Raw genomic sequence first — 22,998 nt, 5'->3', positions numbered from 1 at the left:
AGCGTCACGTTGGCCGGACTGGATGCTGGGAGGACGAGTTGGACAGGACACTGGTGAACATTCTGTCTAAAATAAATGCTTTTTATGGACTCCTTTCGGGCAATGGGAGGATCTACGAAGACCTGTAGCTCGACTGGTTGGACTGTTGAACGGGTTTGGACCCGATGCTTTTAGATCCTTCTCCTGGTGCACTGCGTGGAAGAAAAACGCGACAACTCCAATTTATTCAATTTAAAAGAACATCACCTTGTATTTCGGATATCTGCGACATGGGCTGAGCTCTGTGCTGGTCGCTCGTGATGAGTTTTTTCCCGGATCGATATTAATTTCTGCAGACGTCTGTCGGAAGCCTCTGAGTGACTCCGCGGTGGTTTGTATTTGGAGGCTTTACGCACCGACGCATAGACGCACCGGCAGCGGAGCCGAGGGGGGGCACGACACACCGAACACTGGTCTGGTGCGCGACCCGGGGAATCCAGCGCTCACTCCGGACCATGTATCTCACCCGCCTCCTCTTCCTGCTGCTGAGGCTGGCGGTCACCCTTGACGGGCTCAACACCTGCCAGTTTTTCAACCTGGACGAGCAGAAGTCCAAACGCATCGAGGCGGTCCGCGGGCAAATCCTTAGCAAGCTCCGCATCAGGAGTCCACCGGCCAGGCAAGAGACCCCCCCGACCGACACGGTTCCCCCAGAGGTCATGCTTCTCTACAACAGCACGAGGGAGCTGCTCAAAGAGCGTGCGCGTCAGGCCGAGTCCGCGTGCGACCGCGAGAGTAGCGAAGAGGATTATTACGCAAAAGAGGTGCAGCGTATTGACATGTTGCCGCCCCGGGCAGATACCAGTGAGTCATTCTCCTAGTTCCAGGACTCTAAACAAGTCCTGTGACTGACCTTTTAATGAGCCAAACATACAATTTAGCCTATTATGATCGGAGTTAGGCGTGCGTAAAAGGCACCAAAATCAGCTTGCCAGTCCTTTGTCCAGTTTCTAATTAGACCCAAAGCTATCATTAAAGTTAGAGTCGGTTTATAGCATCTTATCATCAACCATAATGTCTGTGATGATGATGGTCTGTCTCGACACACACCGCGGAATTAGAAACCACCGCTCCACCAAAGAATAGTTTGGAATCTGCTCCATTCCACATGCGCTTTATCGCTCTGCGCTACCCCGATTTCAACCCAAACATTCACTCTTTGTGTCTCTAAGTGTATCTTTCTTCTCCGGGTGCCTAGATGCGGTGAACCCGGAGACGCCCAGTCCCCACTACAGGACGGTCCACTTCGACGTCAGCGGCGTGGAGCTCGCCAACAGCACCCTGGTGAAGGCCGAGTTCCGGATCTTCCGGGCCCCGAACCCGCAGGCCCGCACCGCCGAACAGAGAGTAGAGGTTTATCAGGTGTGAACAGCTGACAGAGCGTCCCGGATCAAGGGGGAGCCGCCCCCCACCTTAGAGACTTGCACCCCCCCCCCCCTTTTGTTTCCTTAAAAAAATAAAAAATATGAATATTTTGAAGCAAACCGCCAAAAAAATTAAACGCTCGCTCATGGTGTGTAAAAGCATTTTGCCCAATTATTTTTGATTTTATTCAAGACAAGAGGGGTTTGACACAAATATAAAAACACGAACATTTCCCCCTGCCAAGAACTCTTGCCACCACTTTGCCACCCATCTAACATTTTCTGCATTCACTGCAGCGTCCCCAATGCTCCCCGTAACTCTTAATATGAACCTAGGGCAGACAACTTGAAATGCCAAAAAACCTACAATGTCAACCAATATGGTGTTTAGCAGCACAGCTAGCTGGTCTTTAATTTTCTCTGTGTGTGCATGCCTGTATTCTGTGTGTGTGTGTGTGTGTGTGTGTGTGTGTGTGTGTGTGTGTGTGTGTGTGTGTGTGTGTGTGTGTGTGCGTGTGTGTGTGTGTCTGTGTATGTGTGTGTGTGTGTGTGTTTCAGCTGCTTATGCCGGATGAGGAGAGCGTCTCCACACAGCGCTACGTGGACTCCCGGAACGTGCAGCCGCGGGCCAAAGGGAGCTGGATGTCTGTGGAGGTCACGGAGACGGTGAAGGACTGGCTGGGAGACACAGGTCAGAATACACCTCCACCTCCAGACCTCCACCCATCGAGCACCTCCACCTCCAGACCTCCACCCCCAGACCTCCACCTCCAGACCTCCACCCCAGACCTCCACCTCCAGACCTCCACCCCAGACCTCCACCCCCAGACCTCCACCTCCAGACCTCCACCCCAGACCTCCACCCCCAGACCTCCACCCCCAGACCTCCACCCCCAGACCTCCACCCCAGACCTCCACCTCCAGACCTCCACCCCAGACCTCCACCTCCAGACCTCCACCCCCAGACCTCCACCCCAGACCTCCACCCCAGACCTCCACCCCAGACCTCCACCTCCAGACCTCTGCTCCGCGCTTGCTCTACTCCAGCGGTTTTTAGGGGTCTAACACAATGTCATTGTTTCTGATTGGCTGAATCTGTCTCCAGTGGTAGGCATGATCGGACATCACTGCGATCCAATTTGAGCCAATCAGGATTGCCAATGATTTTATAACCTGGTTTTGCACCAATATGCTTTTACTTGGACTACACACAAGATGCAATTTGGCTTAAATCCATATATGGTTTCAATCTAATCATGAAGTAAAACATTTTTATTGTTAAATCTTCTTATATTCTTATATTGTATTATGTTTTTACATTTTATATGCTGTTCTCTGTGAGAAAAATGGTAACTTATTTTGTACCTTATACCTCCTCTGCTCTGACACTTTCCATTCTAATCTCACTTCCCTCCGTCTGTCCATCCCTCCATCCCTCCCGTCGTCATGGCGACCAGAGAAGAACCTGGGCCTGAGGCTGAGCGTCCACTGCCCCTGTTGCACCTTCGTCCCGTCCACCAACAACATCCTGCCCAACAAGAGCGAGGAGCTGGAGGCTCTCTTCGCAGGTGTGTGATCACACACAACCATACACACACACACACACACACACACACACACACACACACACACACACACACACACACACACACACACAGACACACGCAGGCACACACACACACACACACACACACACACACACACACACACACACATACACACACACACTAGCTGCATGACGCATGGGTTTGTCAGAAATCCTAGGAGCAAAGCCCAAGATTCTCCAATCCTGGCTGAGAACCAAATCAAGAGAGCTGTGAACTGTTTGAGGGACTCTGTGTGCGTGGAGATGGAGTGACGGCAACCGGGGGATGCAAAAATGGACAGATCAAGACATTCATGGCTTGGAGAGACTCTCACCGCACATCCAACCTGTATGAGTGGGGTGGTTTTGTTATGATAGTTGGGGTGTGATAGTTGGAGTGTGATAGTAGGAGTGTGACAGTTGGAGTGTGACAGTTGGAGTGTGATAGTTGGAGTGTGATAGTAGGAGTGTGATAGTTGGAGTGTGATAGTAGGAGTGTGATAGTTGGAGTGTGATAGTTGGAGTGTGATAGTTAGAGTGTGATAGTTGGAGTGTGATAGTAGGAGTGTGATAGTTGGAGTGTGATAGTAGGAGTGTGATAGTTGGAGTGTGATAGTAGGAGTGTGATAGTTGGAGTGTGATAGTAGGAGTGTGATAGTTGGAGTGTGATAGTAGGAGTGTGATAGTTGGAGTGTGATAGTAGGAGTGTGATAGTTGGAGTGTGATAGTTGGAGTGTGATAGTAGGAGTGTGATAGTTGGAGTGTGATAGTTGGAGTGTGATAGTAGGAGTGTGATAGTAGGAGTGTGATAGTTGGGGTTTGATAGTAGGAGTGTGATAAAGGAGTGTTACAGTTGGAGTGTGATAGTTGGAGTGTGATAGAAGGAGAGTGATAGTTTGGGTTTGATAGTTTGAGAATAGTAGTGCCCATCTTGATGCAAAACCCTCATGCATTAAGCAGCTTACCATGCAGCAGTTAGTTTATTAGTTGACACCTTTTGGTATATATCATCACAGGGGTTTTATTGAAGAATCCCTATACTTTTATTGCTGTATTAAGATTTATAATACTTTGTAAGTAACATTTTATAATACTTTCGGTAATTTATGTGAAAACGTCTATACATACGTCCATACATACGTCTATACAATAAAATACAAAATAATCGCCTGCAATAAACAGCATCTCAACAGGCTAATGCAGCAATGCACATGGTCAGCTCGTATATGAAAACTACACAGAGCTGAACACCTCAGTCAAGGCATCAGAGGACGGCACCACCATCCCCACGCCTCCGCTCTGCACCCCCCCCAGGTGTGGACGACCTGCAGCTCCGACAGATGCAGCGGCCGGGCCAGACCAAGGGCCAGCCCGACTTCAGCACCAAGACCCCCCACCTCATCCTCACCCTGCTGCCCGGCGACCGCGTGGACAACCCCAACAAGAGGAGCCGCAAGAGGAGGGCGGCCGCCGTCGACTCCTCCACCTGCTCCCGGTAATCCCCCCCCCCCCCCCCCCCAGTCCCGCACGGAACTAGGAATGCCCTGCTTCAGAAGCCAGGGACTAATGATCACATGAATTGACGCATCGTTTTGCCACTGATTCCGAACCAGGGGCCTTCTCGCAGGCTATTGTGTGTCAGAATAAAGCCCGGTCCGGTCCCTTGTTTAGACTGCCAAGCGAGCGGTCGGCAGTTGTTTTAATTTAGACGACCTCAGTGCGGAGGAGTAGGCCTGGCAGCCCCACTCCATCATTACCTCTGGCTGCCAGCTCCTCCGCAGCCTGCGTCCTCGACCCGTTTTAATTTTCCCATGACCAAACCCACGGGCCTGGGCCCCCATCGCCCACCCCCACCCGAATCCCCTCCAGAATCAATGAAGGGCCAAATTATATTCCAAAATAATGTTCCCGAAAACATTCCCTGTTGCTTTTTCCACCTCGCTTTGACTTAGGAATTCCGAGCAGGGCTGCTGCCTGCGCTCGCTCTACATCGACTTCCGGCGCGACCTCAACTGGAAGTGGATCCACGAGCCCAAAGGCTACAAGGCCAACTTCTGCGCAGGCAGCTGCCCCTATCTCTGGAGCGCCGACAACCACTACAACATGGTGAGCAGCGATTGGCTGACGTGTGGTCAGATGACATCTGATTGGTTCATTTATTTATGCTTCATTATATATTCTTTTTTTCAAATTCAATAAACCAAGGAATAACAATCGAATAATGTTTTTACAACAACATCGCCTTGTGAGCAAACGCTGAAGCACGATGGGAGCTCTAAAGTTTGATTGCCGCTCCCAAGATGAACTGTCTGTAAACTGAGAACGCCCGCTGCACTCGTACTCAGCTCTTTACGTTCGCTTATCGTAAAGAATAAGAGTCAGCGACCCGTGACACCAGCTATTCTACGGGGGCCCGCAGACAGCCTAGTGTGCGATGTTTACGGCCGCTGTAACACAGTGGTTTGGGGAGGGTTGGTTAACCCCACACTCATAAATGTCCCTTCACCTCGGCAATCTGGACCCCAGTAAACCCTGGCCACGAGGCCCACAGGCTCGTAGAGGGTTCAACGCAGGGAGCTGGGAAATGAAGGCCTTTCAGACTAAAAGATGAGCAGACGACGCATTGGTTTGATTTAAGACACAGTGACTCAAAGAGTGTTTCTGAAGACGTTTAGAAGTTATATTCAGGTTATACCTGTATATAGAGTAAATGCTGCCCTGGTACCTTAGCTCAGTACAGTAATCAGCTTTAATTTAGTATTTTTAGGTTATGAAAATAACAAATGTGTGGTTGGGTCTGGTTGGGAGGGAGGGCGATGAGTTTGAGCAAAAACAACCTTGTTAAAGGTTAGGTTGTGGCTTCTGGCTTCATATGCAGAGATCTGTTTTCCTAGGTGGCTGTGTGGAGGAGGTATTTATATCTGTGTTACCTTTTCACCGCGCTGCGTGCAGTGGTTTATTCCACAACCAAAGTCCCTCCTGACTACAGGACTTCAGCCGTATACATTCTGATATACTAATATATGCAGTTCTAAAACTGTTTTTCGACCACAGTAGCTTCTGGTTTTTATTGACCTTTCTGATGGAATTTATAACATATGATCACGGAAGGATAGGATAAGTAGGATAAGAAACGTTTGGGGAAAATGAATGATTGACTGCATTTGAGCTCGCTGAAAACATAACATGCACACACCTTACCTCGATTGCACTTTACTTTACTTAGACTTAACAGATAATCTTTTTATTGTTTTTATCGTTTCATGTGACGTCTTTTCGCGAAAAGTCTTTTTTTTTCAACACTCTCTTCTCCACTTTGCACAACGGAAATAATCTTCTCCATTCAATCATTTTTCTTGAATCTAAAGAAAATGAACAATGGCGCCCAGAGCGACCCCCGTCTGAGAAGAAACAGAGCGGTTTACGAGACCCCCCGCCACCATGACGACTTTCATGAACACCTGTTGTCTCTCTGCCCCCCCCCAGATCATCCCTCTGTACACCAAGATGAACCCAGTTCTGTCTCCCCCCCCCCAAGATTCTCCCTTAGATGAACCCCAGTGTTGTCTCTCCCCCCCCAGATCATCCCTAGGATGAACCCCAGTGTTGTCTCCCCCCCCCCAAGATCCTCCCTAAGATGAACCCTAGTGTTGTCTCCCCCCCCCAGATCCTCCCTAAGATGAACCCTAGTGTTGTCTCCCCCCCCCCCCCCAGATCCTCCCTAAGATGAACCCTAGTGTTGTCTCCCCCCCCCCCAGATCCTCCCTAAGATGAACCCTAGTGTTGTCTCCCCCCCCAGATCCTCCCTAAGATGAACCCTAGTGTTGTCTCCCCCCCCCCAGATCCTCCCTAAGATGAACCCTAGTGTTGTCTCCCCCCCCCCAGATCCTCCCTCTCTACAACAAGATGAACCCTAGTGTTGTCTCCCCCCCCCCAGATCCTCCCTAAGATGAACCCCAGTGTTGTCTCCCCCCCCCCAGATCCTCCCTAAGATGAACCCTAGTGTTGTCTCCCCCCCCCCAGATCCTCCCTAAGATGAACCCCAGTGTTGTCTCCCCCCCCCCCAGATCCTCCCTAAGATGAACCCTAGTGTTGTCTCCCCCCCCCAGATCCTCCCTAAGATGAACCCTAGTGTTGTCTCCCCCCCAGATCCTCCCTAAGATGAACCCTAGTGTTGTCTCTCCCCCCCAGATCCTCCCTAAGATGAACCCTAGTGTTGTCTCCCCCCCCAGATCCTCCCTAAGATGAACCCTAGTGTTGTCTCCCCCCCCCCCCCCAGATCCTCCCTAAGATGAACCCTAGTGTTGTCTCCCCCCCCCCAGATCCTCCCTAAGATGAACCCTAGTGTTGTCTCCCCCCCCCCAGATCCTCCCTAAGATGAACCCTAGTGTTGTCTCCCCCCCCCAGATCCTCCCTAAGATGAACCCTAGTGTTGTCTCCCCCCCCCAGATCCTCCCTAAGATGAACCCTAGTGTTGTCTCCCCCCCCCAGATCCTCCCTCTCTACAACAAGATGAACCCTAGTGTTGTCTCCCCCCCCCCAGATCCTCCCTAAGATGAACCCTAGTGTTGTCTCCCCCCCCCCCAGATCCTCCCTAAGATGAACCCCAGTGTTGTCTCCCCCCCCCCAGATCCTCCCTAAGATGAACCCTAGTGTTGTCTCCCCCCCCAGATCCTCCCTCTCTACAACAAGATGAACCCCGAGGCGTCGGCGTCCCCCTGCTGCGTGCCCCAGGACCTGGAGCCCCTCACTATCGTGTACTTCATGGGCCGGACCCCCCGCGTGGAGCAGCTCTCCAACATGGTGGTCAAGTCCTGCAAGTGCCGCTGAGGGGGGGGGGGAAGGAGAGAGAGCGGTTTGTTCACCAACTTTATCACCCTTGTGTGGGAAATTTTGATTTATTTTTTCTTTCTTTCTTTGTCTATATTCCTGCCTCATTAGAGGTATGAATAACTCTGGGTGGGTGTGTGGCTGTTAAATGAGTCATAGTGTGGGGGTGGGCCAGATATCTGTAGCAGTTTATCCAGGAAATGTTCTGTTTTGATGTTGCTGACTGTATATAAATATATAAAATATATATGCCACATTTATGACCCTCAGCAACAGAGTCATAAACTTCAGGGACCTGTATGTTGTTTTTCTTTGGGCATTTCATGACTTAATGAAACACTGCTGTGTGTTTGTGTATGTGTGTTTGTGTTTGTGTGTGCGTGTGCGTGTTTAAATGTGTGTGCGTGTGCATGTGCGTATGTGGGAATACTCGCACATTGAATCAATTGGTCCCTTCTAATTTTCCGTCTGTCTTTAGGTGGAGGTGATAATGATAGATGGGACTTGACAAAAGGGTGGAGAGGGTTTATAAAAGCTTGAGAGCTTCAGATGTAGAAAATAGAGAGCGAGAGAGAGAGAGAGAGAGAGCGAGAGAGAGAGAGAGAGAGAGAGAGAGCGAGAGAGAGAGAGAAAGAGAACGAGAACGAGTGAGCAGGGGCCATGCCAGCGCTCTGTGGCAGGAGGCTGAAATCTACGCCGACGTAAACAGGATGTGAACGATTTCCAGACACCGACCTGACCACTCACGGAACGCTGGGTTTAAATGCTCCCCTCATTCTCTCTCTCTCTCTCTCTCTCTCTCTCGCTCCCTCCTTCTGCCACAGCTCTCTGGAACAGGGAGGACAGAGAGAGAGAGAGAGAAAAGGAGGCGGAGGGGAGAGGCTTTGAAAGTGAGGCCTTGGATGATAGGGCTGAATCGGGAATGGCGGTACTTTTGGGTTAAGGTGGTGTTTTGCAGCCAGGGAAAATTTGTAACTATTTGGGTCTGGCTCTACGTTTTCCATAATCACACTCTCCTGTGCATTTCCTGGACGTGCGTTCAATATCTGATTTGAAAAAAAAACTGTTGACTGTTTCTACGCTGTCATTATCTCCTGGCGTAACTATGGTTACCAATCGTTCACAACGCACACGCAAGGACACAACGTACGCAGGCACGCACAAATACTCACAGACATACATTCATACACATGTGCACACACTCTGAAAAACGCACACAGTCTCTCTCTCTCTCTACACCCCAGGATCCACAGCGACCACTTTTGATAGAATGTCTGAACGCTGAAAATAAAAAGAATCCCTGGGGCTCATTTTAAATATAGACCTTCTGGTATGTTGGTGGTTTTGTGTGTGTGTGTGTGCGTGTGCGTGTGCGTGGGTTCACTCCTCTGTGTGTGTGTGTACTTATGTCTGATTTTCTCACATACGGTATGTATGTGAGAAAATCTGAAAGTAGTGTGTGTGTGTGTGTGTGTGTGTGTGTTTGTTTGTTACACCAAACAATCCTACCTGGCCTTTTTATTTTTGTGTGATTTTGATTTTATTCTGTGTTACCTTCTTCACCAAAACCTGTTCGATATGATGTCACTCTGCTGGGATTGACTTTATTCTGGTGTGTGTTTAGGGTTGTTTTCTGTAAATTGCTGGCTGACAATTAAATTTGAACAAGAAAAACACAAGAGCAATTGCTGAAGTCTGATTGGCTGTTTTAGGACTGACTCCCTCTCTTGACTGACTGTCCATAGTTGTGGGAGATTTATTCAAACATATATAAAAAAAAGTGTGATGAAGTATGGACATTTTTGGATATTTTTCTCAAAGTAACTTCTGGGAGCCATCCCACATCTGTCGTTAAATTATCTCGAAACAACATCAAGGTTGGACCAAAGCAGTTCTATTTGAAAAGTGTGTGTGTGTGTGTGTGTGTGTGTGTGTGTGTGTGTGTGTGTGTGTGTGTGTGTGTGCGTGTGTGTTTTGGGGGTACTGGTTTTGGCATGATGTGGTGAGCCCCCCAAGTAAACTAGGATCAGCATCTGTAAGTCTTTTGCACTTAACTACCGCTTGCTATATCCAACCTGTACTTATCCATGTAGAAAGCTGCTCTCGCACGCACACACACACACCCACGCACGCACGTACACACGCACACGCACGCGCACTCTCTCACACACACAAACACACACACACACACACACACACACACACACACACACACAGGGTGCCTCTGTCCTCTGGAGAGCGGGGGCGAGAGTCTGTTCAAACACACACACACACACACACACACACACACACACACACACACACACACACACACACACACACACACACACACACATGCATACGTAAAGAGGGGGAGGGGGGAGGGTCCGCTGGTTTTCTGTCTGCTGCAGGAGAGGGGGGTCGTTTGACTCCAGGGGTTCGGGATGCAGAAGTCCATGTTCCACCATGCACCCACCGACCCGCCCCCTCCTTATGCACAACACCCCTGTGAGATGAGCTCCTGCAAAAACCCACACAAAGTGAGATCAAATTAAATCAGACACACACACCCTCGCACTTATTTATCTATTGACCTGACTTTACTCGGCTTTACATATCTTTCTTAACCTTTAACTGTGTTTTAAGACTCCCATCCCACCAAGCTCTGAATCTCAGGATTTGTAGCTTAATGAAGTCCCGTTTATTTTATTCGGTGACTGATAAAGTAAATGTTATTTTACATAATGATTAATAAATTACAAATGATTTTATGTGTGATTAACGAGTCGTGCTCTCCTTGTCATTGTCCTCCGTCGGTTTAACGCGTCGAGGTGCATCGCTGCCCCCTGCAGGAAGGTGGAAGAAGTGCATCAACAACGAGTCGACACGCGAGCACATCCCATGTTTTGTGCTCGCGTGTTTTGTGCTCCCACGTTTCTTGAAAAGCCCCCCCCCCCCCCCCCCCCCCCCCCACATGCAGTCACACTGTCCAGAAAGTGTCCCCTCTACTTCCCCTGCAGAATATATATTTCAAACACACACACACACACACACCGTTGTCCTTGTTTATGTCCTTGTCCGTGTGTATTTAATGTATTTAATGTGTTTCTTATTCTAATGTGTGTATTGTGTTTAACTTTGCTTGTGTATCTTTTAGTAAAGGCCTACACAGGGACAGCAGTATGCATGGTATCTATTTAATATTTAAATGAGACAATGTACAATGTATTTTTCCCTGCTCATTACACTTCTAACTGTGAAGTCGTGTCCACAGCCACTCCATGTCATTTCTACAAGTAACACAGACCCACAAACGTGTGGGTCAAATGCTGTTTATTTGTAATTATATCAGTAGACCTATAACACTGGAGACTGGAGACTTGGGTTACGACCACAACACTGCCTTACCCCCCACACCTCATCAAACCCAACACGGGACGGACCTGGTTGAGGGGGGAAACGTGTTCTTTGCTTTGAGCGTCCATTAAGATCATTCCTATGGTCCTGTGTGTAAATACAATTAAAATATGGTTGGCTAGTGAGGGCAACAGAAGATGGTAAGTAGACACAAAGTCATGTTAAATAAGTAGTGACACAGTAATGAAATGCAGGTTTATATAAATGACACCAGTTTGTGTGGTCAGTAACGGTGATGTTTTCGATCCTAATCAAGGTTCATGGTCAGATTTGAGGCCATTTTGCAGTACCCTTTTCTAAACAGCGGAGGGCGGCATTTCCTCCCTTATGGGATGTCGTTAATGCAGACTGGAAAGATGCTCTGCGTCTAAATCTTTACAAAAATACGACTATGGAATTTCCTCCTGAAAGAAAGAAGAATTTGTTCGACTGATACAATCCGAAATATAAACCATTGAAGAAGGGTACGTGATATCCCCCTGAAAGGCATTGTGGGTGTTATGTAATGAAATGACCCCAGTGCCCGTATTGGTCGTTTCTTGAACTTATTTGTTAAATTGTAAACCGTTAACACATGTATAGACTAGATAAAGACACACTAGTATACATACTTGTTTAGTGCTGAGAGCTAAAGGCTTTGTGTGATTGATTACATTTGATTACATTACAATCAACTGGATTTTGGCTGTCACAGTCATGGTTTTGCACACACGGATAAATCACTACAACAACTAAATCAAGGTAGCAACATGACAACAACAGGTTTATAGAATCCTTCATTTGGCCGCTGACCACAAAAAGGCTTCTGAGAAATGGCAAAAACAAAACATTGTTCATTTGTGTCGTTATCCGAGAGGGAGAGTATCTCTCTGGTCTCCCCTGATCTCAGCGGGGGAGAGATACTCTCTCCCCCTGGTGTCAGAGCGGGAGAGTATCTCTCTGGTCTCCCCTGATCTCAGCGGGGGAGAGATATTCTCCCTCCTGGTCTCAAGAGTGGGAGAGTATCTCTCTGCCCCCTGGTCACAAAGGGGAGAGAGAGACACTCCCCCCCCCTGTGGCCTCAGAGGGGGGAGTGTGGGGGTGGTGTCGGGGGGTTGGACGGCGGTTGTATGTCACTGCTGTGCCTCTTCCTGACCACCAGGGGGCTGAGCTGTACGGGCGGCAGCCTCCTCATGCTCCTCTTCCTGTTTGGTTTGCGCGGCCGCCCGCCCCCCGGCTCCGCCCCGCCCCCCTCCTGCTGGGCGCGGTCGCTCAGCGTGTCCGAGGACTCGTCGATGTACGCCAGGTTCTCCCCGAAGAAGTCCAGCAGCTGGCAGTCGGCCGGCGGCGGGAGGGAGGGCGGGGGGGAGGGGCCCAGCGAGGGGGGAGGAGGAGGTGGCGAGGTGGAGGAGGAGGAGCAGGAGGAGGAAGGCCGTCGGGTGGAGACAGGGGACGGCCCCTGCTCCGGATCGGCGGGCCCCGTGACCAGGAGCAGCTCTCGGAGCTCGGTCACCGAGTCTTCCTCCGGGGAGGGGGCCCCCTCCTCCTCCGCGCCGCAGCCCGGCACCGGGCCGGGCTGGAAGCCCTGGGGCCTCGAGGAGCAGGAGGAGCAGGAGGAGCAGGAGGAGCGGGACGCGGCGTCTGAACGGGAGTCGCAGGAGGACAGCGGGCCCCCGGGTCCCCCCGCCCGGGGCCGCAGGAGGTCCAGCGTCAGGGTGGAGTGCGCCACGGGGAGCGAGAGCGAGCGGGCGAATGAGCGCACCCCCGGGTGCCCCCCCAGGCCGAGCCCCGCCCGGGGCACCGTGGCCACCTCCACGCCCCCGGGGCCGGGGCCCTTGGCCCCGGGGCCGGGCGGGGGGCAGGTCTCCAGCCACACCATGGAGCCCCCCGGGAGGTCCTGCCAGCGGTTGCGCAGGTGTCCGTTCTCGGAGCCGCCGCGCACCAGGTACCCCAGGGTGGCCTGCGCCCCCCGCCGCACCCGCCGCCGCTCGCTGCGCTTCCAGCGGCGGCGCTGCAGCAGGAAGGGGTCGTTGAACTCCAGCGGGTTGGGGATCCGGAAGTCCATGTTCTGGATGTTCTGGTGCCAGTCGGTGGCGTGGGCCCGCAGCTCCTCCATCTTGGGGGGGCAGCGGGAGGATGGAGTAAGCATACAAGAAATAAAATGGTAGACATGCACATATTCTTTCATTCTTTTCATTCTGAGTCTCTGTGGCCAGGTGGAGAACCCTTACTGGCTGATCAGCAGTTACCCGGTCGGCTGCTGACTGGGTGTTGCTCTGACACGCACAGTGTTGACAGATTGGGACCGATTTCCCGCCCAATCTGGCTACCCTGGCTGCAGCGCACCGGCGGCCCTGCACCCCCAGAATGTGAGGCCAACCTGAGGGGGTTCCCAACGGACGGGGTCAGGGGTCACACGGTCTAGCGTCTCACCTCGGCGCGGGTCCTCTTAGACAGCACCCTCAGCCATTTACCGATCATGGCCAGGATGGAGGCGAAGTAGGCCAGGCCGAACACGATCCACAGCCACACCAGAGGCTTCAGGATGATGTCGCTGTCACGGCCTGAGCCTATTCAGAGGAGGAAGGTTATCTCTATGATGAAGGCCTGAGCCTGTTTAGAGTAGGAAGGTTAACCCTATGATGAAGGCCTGAGCCTGTTTAGATGAGGAAGGTTAACCCTATGATGAAGGCCTGAGCCTGTTTAGCGTAGGAAGGTTAACCCTATGAGGCCTGAGCCTGTTTAGATGAGGAAGGTTAACCCTATGATGAAGGCCTGAGCCTGTTTAGAGGAGGAAGTTTAACCCTATGATGCCTGAGCCTGTTTAGAGGAGGAAGGTTAACCCTATAAGGCCTGAGCATGTTTAGAGGAGGAAGGTTAACCCTATGATGAAGGCCTGAGCCTGTTTAGCGTAGGAAGGTTAACCCTATGATGAAGGCCTGAGCCTGTTTAGAGTAGGAAGGTTAACCCTATGATGAAGGCCTGAGCCTGTTTAGATGAGGAAGGTTAACCCTATGATGAAGGCCTGAGCCTGTTTAGCGTAGGAAGGTTAACCCTATGAGGCCTGAGCCTGTTTAGAGTAGGACGGTTAACCCTATGATGAAGGCCTGAGACTGTTTAGAGGAGGAAGGTTAACCCTATGAGGCCTGAGCCTGTTTAGTGTAGGAAGGTTAACCCTATGATGAAGGCCTGAGCCTGTTTAGGGTGGGAAGGTTAACCTTTTGAAGAACTCTATGACAAAGGCCTGAACCTGTATGAAGCAGGTTAAAGGCCCATATCCACCAGATGTGTCTCAGAAGCGGTACGGCAGCGAGCAGCTGTGTTCCCTACTGCAATCCACACTAGAAGTGGTCCGGACACGTTCCGTCCGAGATATGGCTCAGGGACGTCCCAGGACAGGACACTGTGTTTTTTGACCTCGTGGATCAACAATTCATCATCCATATTTCAATCCCATTTTGAAATATGGATGATGAATTTAATCAGTTGACTTCTGATTGATTTCCTGACTGACTTTTTGTAACGTTAATGTATCAATCGGCGGGAAGTGTAAATCCATATCCATATTCATAAGACTATGCTTCTTGATTATGTTGGACTGTTTTCAAAACAGGTAGGCTTTTAGATTAAAATAAGTAATGATGTCTGTGAGTCTGTAACAAATCCTACGTAGTAATTGCTGTAGCATTCAACCATTAGCAAGGTGCCACTGATTAGCTATTGATACCATAGATAGACTTTGTAATATTACCCTGTTAGTGAATTGCATAAGGGTCAATGTGAGCTCATGAATATTCATGAGCAAATGCAAACTGATTGGCTGTAGAAGTGTTCTGAGACACGGCTGCAAACCGATAACCTTCAAAAATAGAAGAGGCAAGTACCGTAAACGAAGTGCCGGTTTGGGGACGGTTCTGTGCCGTGCCGCGACCGTAGATAGTGGAATAGCCTATTTTGACTAGAATGGTTTCTATTGTCTGCGCTACGTTTTACTGCCATAACGCTTCTTAGAAGGATCTGGTGGAAATTGGCCTTTACCCTATGATGCCTGAGCCTATTTGGAGTGGGAAGCAGGTTAACCCTATGACAGAGATTATTTTGATATAATACTCTAATATTTTTTGAATTTGAACTAGACTAGATGTTTTTCACTTGGGGGGGTGGAAGACAGGGGATTGCATTCTTGAAATAAACAAATGTAAAATAATATAATAGATTACAGAGAAATTAAAATTAATATATTAGAAATATTGTTCTATAAATCTAGTATGATGGCTTGTCGTTAAATTGTGTCCATTTGTGTTTGCTAAATAAACACACAGGGAAGATATGCAGCATTGCTATCATTTTCTATAAACCTTGTCATTTCCTTCTTGCAGTAGTGGTTGTGTTAGTCTGGCCCTCTCTGTTCAACCACTGCATGTGGTTTCATGTGAGGTGGTCCGCCAAGGTTCTGGATGACAATTGAGTGGTACACCTTAAGTCAAAGATTTGGAACCACTGCACTAGACATTTGTGTTAGTATGTTTCCATTTAATATAAAGAAATAATAATCTTAACTGTTGAAAACATGCTGGGCTGAAATTGGTACTTATTCTAATGATACCGTGGTTCATACATTACGTTCAGATCCACTGAGGCTGGAAGGCAGTTGTTAGTATGACGGTGGAATCTATGGGTCTCGTCTGTATGTATTCAGTGAGTTCAATCGAGACCCACCTGGAACGAAGTCTCCAAAGCCCACGGTGGTGAGAGTGATGACTACAAAGTAGATGGACTCCAGGAAGGTCCACCTCTCCACCTCCTGGAAGACCAGCGTGGGCACCACCAGGAAGATCAGGCAGCCAATCAGGATGGAGATCACCGCCGAACTCACACGAACTATGGTGGGACTGAGGTTGCGCTTCTGCAACCAAACCGAGAGAACAAAAGGTTTAGTTCAACAACGGTAGTGCATAGTGCTGTCAAAACTAATCAGGGCTCGCACTTGACTTCAAAGTGCAGAACACATCACCACAGCAAGTAGTTATATATGTTTTTTTCTGTATTTTTGTAATTTTGTCTGATTAACTCAGGTACGATCAGGTACAGGTACGATCATTTTTTTTGAATCCCATCAACGATATATACGTATGTATGTATGTATGTATGTATGTATGTACGCATGTATGTATGTATGCATGTATGCATGTATGTATGCATGTCAATCCTGGCTCCTGCTGCACTCATTGATCCCCCCTGGAAGGGGGGATCCCCGTCTCTACGTTCCTCCTCAAGATTTCTTCCTTTCTAATTAAGGGAGTTTTTCTTGCCCTCTGGGGGACTAGGGACGGGAGGGTGTCATACATATATGGCCTCTTAAGCCCTTTGAGACGCTAATGGTGATTATACTAATAATATAAAATACAATTAGACAAATAAAATTGAATTGAGTTTGCTATAGGACAGAAACAAAAAAAAAAAGATTTGTCTAAAATGTTAACATCCATCATCTTGTCACAGAAAAGGTTTAAAAGGTATGATCGTATGACTGCTGCAGCAACGCTAAGTGAGTCCCATGTGTTCCTGGTCGCCCACCGACCAACTCACCAGGAACAGGGTCTCGATCCGGGCCACAGCCTTCCGGAGCACGGTGCCCATGTGGTCGCTGACCCCGGCCAGCAGAATGCCGAACATCGGGATGCCCACCAGGGCGTAGCAGACACAGAAGAGCTGGCCGAACCAGGTGCGAGGGGACAGGTTCCCAAAGCCTGTAAACACAGACACCAAAGGGGCTACATTCAGCTGAAGGAAGTCTGAACGAGTCTGTTCTGTATGTTCCACTGAGTGGAGTCCACTGCTGCAGCGTTGGGAGTCCAAAGGGCTGTACCTGTAAGAGTTAATCAGACTCATCCTGAGAGCCGGCTCCAGGTCACCTACCGATGGTGGTGATGATGGTCCCACAGAAGAAGAAAGCATTGATGAGGTCCCAGTTGCTGGTGTAGTTCGACAAACTGCTGCTCAGATCCAGGCCTGCATCCACAGCAGATACCATGCCCTGCAGGCACGGAAGAGCAGAGACATGGTCTGAGCCTCATCTTACCATTAATAAGTTCTTTAACGACCTTACAGCTACACTATGTATGTATGTCTACTAGGGATGTCCCGTGAAAGTCGATGATTCGAATCATCAGTCGGGAAACCCCGCAGTCGACTCAGAGAATCTGAGTCGACTGCGGGGTTTCCCGCCGTCTTCCTTTATTTATTTTTTTTAAAAGACCCAACCTATAGTGTAGATGTGTCAGACCATATGCATGAATCGACACATTTATTGTGACTTTTTATTATTCTTCTGCAGCGGCAGTTGGTGCTGAAAATAAATTGCAAACTGCGCGTACAGATGCCACCGCAGGCTTAATATTCACCATTTGCATCATAGCTCTAATGATAATAATAAAGAGAAGCTTTATTTAGACACTGTCCATGTCACTGTGGCGATTGATTCATTGTAACTTTGTTTGCTAGACAGAATCTCGCAGAGGGAAGCGGCTGTCTCCCCTTACATTATTGCTATATTTCCTCTAGGAGCACAGTCAGTGTGGCGACACAGCGCTGTGTATTCTTTCGGGCTCAATAAATGCAATCAGATCGTGAACACGGGGCTCATATAATGGATTATCCACTAGCCTATACATGAGCCCCGTGTTCATTATCGGACCGCATTATGGGCAGGAGCCTAATTAAAACCCGACAGGAATAAGTTGGCTATAATTCCGACGAGTTTGATTGACAGAAAACTGTTCAGGTGAGAACGAAATGAGCGCAACGCGCAAGCATATATAAAAGGCCTATAGCCTACCAAAACAGAGTGTTGATAGAAAGAAAACTCATTTTTTAAACCTCCAGAAGACCTGCCCCGCACGGCCGCCGAATAGTCGAATCTCTGGACTGAAAAGGCAGGTCTGATTCGACTCAGAAAATTCCGAGTCGGGGACAGCCCTACTCTATTGTTTTTTTTGCCGTAGGGGAGATCTCAGACAATAGTCACTGTCGTCTTAAAATGATATAGCTATAACTGTCGCTAAAACTCAAGCTACACCAGAGGCTGCCAATGGGAAAAACTTGCATAGTTCGGCTTTAAGCTCTCATTAACTCAACCCCAATTTGTGACATCACAAGATGATTTAACGCGGGCATGCCATTTGAATCAAATTATTCAGCTGTTTTAAATCCGAAAAGGGGGGAACAGGGTGGGACATGGCGGCCTTTCTACATTGACCCCCCCCCCAACCGACGTCTTGTGCTGACTTTGACGTCGGTGAGAATCCCCCTGGCTGTTCCTTCACCATGGGGGCTGTGATTGTTTAATAATCCGGCTGGGAAACAGAGCTAAGTGTGCACTCATGGCTAATGGTTGAGAGTGCCTGGAAGTAGGACCATTGTGTGTGTGTGCGTGTGTGTGCCGGTCACCCCAGTGGTGGGTTCAGAACACCAAACATTATTAGCACCATTGCTGCTAATAACTCACACATGTGACATCAGCATCAACTGCACTTCCAAAGGACCAATCAAAAGTCGCACCTAGGAATGGTTAATTTGATTGGAGATACCATACCATAAAGCAACTGAATGCTCTAAGGGCTCTAAGGTAGAGAGAGAGACCTTATCATCTCACCAGAGGCAGTGACTCTGTACACACACACACACACACACGCACACGCACACGCACACGCACACACACACACACACACACACACACACACACACACACACACCATCATGAGCTGGTTGAAGGCCTCGGGGCTGACGCAGTGGGAGTGGTTGCGGAGGAAGCGGTCTCTGACGTCCACCAGCCTGTCGTAGGCCTGGCTCTCCTGGGGCGCCTCCAGCGTGCGGAACACCAGCGCCCCCATCGCCAGGTACAGCATGACCCCCACCAGCAGGGCCAACAGCGTGAGGCGTCGCATCCTCGCACCCAATCCCTCCCGCCACCCTCCACCACCATAACCTCCGCTCCCTTCCTCCTCGCTCCTCTCTCCTCCCCTCCTCGGCCCTCCGGGGTCAGGGGTCGGGGGCCGCTCTGTGGAAAAGGGGCCCGGCCGTCAGGATGCAGCGTGGGGTGGGGCCGCAGCAGGCCCTCTGCACAAACAGGAAGTTCATTTAGAGACACGTGTTCTCAGCTCATGTTCATCGTGGCTCCAGGTTGCATCAGAGGGTGACCTCCGAGCAGGCGGCTCAACAGAACAAAGGAGCAGGTGATCGCTTCCGACACATCCTCCCCTGGCCCGCTGCAAACAGTGGTCCTACGGGAAGCAGGTGGGAACATTTACACAAACATTGGAACCTTTGAACAGTGCTGGCTGCAGTGAATGAGGTTCACGGGCTGATGATCTTCATCCAGTGCAACTGCGGTCGGTTGTAGTTGCTGAAGTTTAAGATGATTGCAAATCATCGGACTCCTAAATGTAAGACATATTTGTGTTTGTTGATGCTGCAAATCTAGAAGGTGCTTCACGTGTGCACCACCCAGTGCATCTTGGATGTTGTTGTTTTCAGCTTTGCCCTGGCATGGTCCATCACCATGTCACCCCGACCATGGTGAATCACCATGTCACCCCGACCATGGTGAATCATCATGTCACCCCGACCATGGTGAATCGCCATGTCACCCCGACCATGGTGAATCACCATGTCACCCCGACCATTTTGCACAATTTCATAACTTGTGGCGGCAACTCTAGTGTGAGTGCCTAGTGTTTAGACCCTTTAGGCTCCCATGACAACCCAATGGAAAACAACCCCTCTCTCTCTTGACACTGCAGGTTACTCCTCTTGTCCTGATGCTTTATGGCCACCAACACTCACACCTCGCCAGAACAAACAGAGTCCTGCCATCGGAAACAAAGCAACGCTTCAGGCAGACGAGCAGGCCATGTACATCTTAATGGATGAGTCCAATAAGCTGCCTCACTTGGCCCTGGCCTCCTTTTTCCTACCAGCCGCTCAGCGTTGAGAGTGCTGACATCACGTCTATCGGGGTTCACATCAAGGGGTATTTAGTCATAATAAGCCAGACAGAGAGAGGCAAACAGAAGAGACACAGGGTGGTTGCCTGGATGCGGACCTGTCTGGGAGCCCGGCCAACGCCGGTGCATCTGCCTTTAAACGCGGTCTGTAACGTTGTCTCATGTTAATCTGGGGCAGGATATGTTTTAAGTCATTTCCTCAGACATTACTTAGAAGCAGCAGTGGTTGCCGCCCTGCCCCCCCCGACCCCGACAGTAAAAGGAGGCGTTTCACCCCGGTGGGGGGGAGGCTCTGTCCTGTAACGCGTTTCTAAGGAACCTTGACACTCCTGGCAGTGTTCTGAGACTTCCCAGCAGACAGAGAGACAGCCTGTTAGGATTTTGGACCAAATTAAGCACAAGGCTTGTGTTGTGTGTATGGATAGTCTCTTTCCCTTCTCAACCACCGACTCTCCTGAGCTCAAAGGCTTTGCCAAGTTATCATTGGCTAATCCTCCCCCGGGCATATTTTGATATTTTCAGTCCGATAGCGGGCGGAAGGAGGAAAAGCGTAGACGTACAGCGGCGCGTTTGAAGGGCTGTGAGCTAATCTCAACATAAACAGTGTGACACAGGGGAGCAGTCAATCATACGGTTTCCGAGAGGAACAGAAGTTGGGCGAGAGGAGGACTGAACCGTTGCACCGAGAGGAAGAATGGAGGAGAACCCACTTGAGACTCTAGTTTTCCTGCACTCGCAATACAATACATTTTATGCACCAAGGAAATGTACTGCTCTTTGCATTTTAGAACACTAGCTTATTGTTATAAAACGCTTTTGAAGTAAATGTTTATTTGTTTTTTTATAGTAGTTGTTGGCCTACTTCACATTCAACTATATCACATTTTTAGGAATACGTCTCTCATCAGAGTAACATTGCAGTATGCTGCTGATTTGATATGACATTGCACCGGTCTTCTGTGTATTGAATCCCGTCGTAGTGCTGTTACCGCTGTGTTACCGTTGTGCCAGCAGTTTCTCAGGATTCGGACAGATCTAAAGCATAATATATAGTCTGCTGGAGGTCGAAGCAAGTCCAGCCCATTTCTCTGTGATGTCAAACTACACGAGGGAACTCTTGTGATTGCAATAGGATTTTACTTAACAGACACTAATTGTAGCGATACAACAATACAACACAACTTATCTCAGCAAATAGAAGCGGCAGTAGCTCCTGAATGGACTTCAAGCATTGGTAACTATATGTGCTGTTTGAGAAAGATTGCATCTGATGCTGTCAACGAAACCTTGAGTTACTGTTGCACAATCTCAAATATTCTCTCCCTAAAAATAATTCTCAATGTCTGAATGTTGGAAAGAGGCCGCAGCTAAAGTTCAGCTCTTGGGAAAACACAGATATATTAAGAGCTGGGAATGGGCAATAACTGCAGATCCTCGTTTTGACCGCCGTGACATGCTGGTCATTGAGGGATTGACATCCATGTGCACTGATGATGTGTGAGTGTATATAATACCATGAATTATATGTTAAAATAGAGCTGAGGAAAAACAGGTGACATACAGGGTTGTGCAGATGTCAACTATACAGAGGCCGAAAGGAAGGATACAGCTTTAAACCGGGGCGTGCACTGGTTCAGCCATCAAGATTAAAGCCCCCTGAGAACAGTGGCTTGACGTTACATGAAAACATCACCAAACTACTGGAATAAGTTGCAACAACAAAGCGCTGTCTGAGAGGGAAACCAAACGCAGAACTCATGTTTAAAGAGAAGACACACATGGCCAAACGAACTTCATGGATGTAACAGAACTCTTTAAAACCACTTGCTGCTTACCTTAAGTTGGCTGAGCCGGAGCTATCCAGAGGGTTGTAGCGGGCAGCATGCGGGGTCCTCTCAGCCTCCAGCCCTCCTCCAGGAGCAGAGCATGTTTATGTGTGGTGTGTGGAGTGTGTGTGAGAGAAGGTGTTTCCCCATTCTCTGTACCGTACATCACCCCCTGACAGCTGAGGACGCTATGGGAGAAACAAGGGGCCCGAGTGTGTGCGTGTGTGTGTGTCTGTGTGTGTGTGTGCGTGTGTGGTGGCAATACGTCTCGGCCGTGCAACCAAGGAGAGGGAAAGGGGGGACCCTGTGTTTCCTGAGTGCTGTATGTGTGTGTGTGTGTGTGTCTTTCTGTCTCAGTGTGTGTTTCAGTGTGTGTGTCTCTCTGTGTGCGTCTGTCTCAGTGTGTGTGCCTGTGTGTGTGTGTCTTTGAGTGTGTTTTCTGTAGTGATCTAATTCCCCAGCCTTTAAAAAACCTTTTTTCGGTATTTTGTTGAGGTAAACCAAAGTGAGAGTTCTGCAGTCCTCACAAAGTGCTTCTCTCTCACCTGAGGAGATCAGCAGTCAGAAGGTGCTGGAAGGAGAGCAGACATGGCTGCTGCAGCTCTGGGACCTTGTTAACTTGTCTCGGCCCGACCCCCCCCTTGCAGAATATTGCCTAGAATAGGCAAGTAAGAGGAAAGAGCGCCGCTAGTTAAAATCCTTTCTTGGACATAATTCAGTAGAGAAAAATAAGTCCAGCCTGCAAGACGATCCAAACGGACTATCAGAGGAAGTCTTTAAAGTTGTTGCAAGGCTTCCTAACTGCAGAAGGTAACAGCCGCCTGTATGGTAAAATACATCAAATGATTAAGATCTAATTTTATCCATATTCCCAACCCAAGTGTAGAACACCCACTTAATGTACGCACTTATTGTATGTCTTACTTAGCTAGAACATAGTTATGTAGCATCTTATCATAGCTATCTTTGTTGAA

General features: G+C 49.2%; 2 protein-coding genes across 2 annotated transcripts; one reads left to right on the top strand and one right to left on the bottom strand.

Moving 5' to 3' along the window:
• tgfb5 (transforming growth factor, beta 5) lies at window positions 1–7,818 on the top strand (the record flags this gene model as incomplete). Its single annotated transcript, XM_079744347.1, has 7 exons — window positions 1–843; window positions 1,238–1,401; window positions 1,962–2,094; window positions 2,861–2,971; window positions 4,303–4,483; window positions 4,941–5,094; window positions 7,660–7,818. Exons 1-7 carry the CDS (start codon window positions 495–497, stop codon window positions 7,816–7,818), a joined length of 1,251 nt encoding a protein of 416 aa, XP_079600473.1. The 5' UTR covers window positions 1–494.
• Window positions 7,819–12,274: 4,456 nt separating this feature from the next.
• On the bottom strand, window positions 12,275–19,139 carry kcnk4a (potassium channel, subfamily K, member 4a; the record flags this gene model as incomplete). The annotated part of the gene is made up of 7 exons (XM_079745296.1): window positions 12,275–12,523; window positions 12,641–13,309; window positions 13,627–13,763; window positions 15,913–16,099; window positions 16,783–16,943; window positions 17,113–17,230; window positions 18,948–19,139. The coding sequence occupies 7 exons, from the start codon at window positions 19,137–19,139 to the stop codon at window positions 12,275–12,277; spliced, it is 1,713 nt and encodes a 570-aa protein (XP_079601422.1).
• Between the last annotated feature and the right edge of the window lie 3,859 nt (window positions 19,140–22,998).

Source organism: Pollachius pollachius (assembly GCF_949987615.1).
Source record: "Pollachius pollachius genome assembly, chromosome: 10".
In the NCBI taxonomy this organism is placed as follows: Eukaryota; Metazoa; Chordata; class Actinopteri; order Gadiformes; family Gadidae; genus Pollachius; species Pollachius pollachius.
The sequence above is the reverse complement of the archived record's forward strand: the minus strand, read 5'-3'. Positions and strand labels throughout refer to the sequence as shown.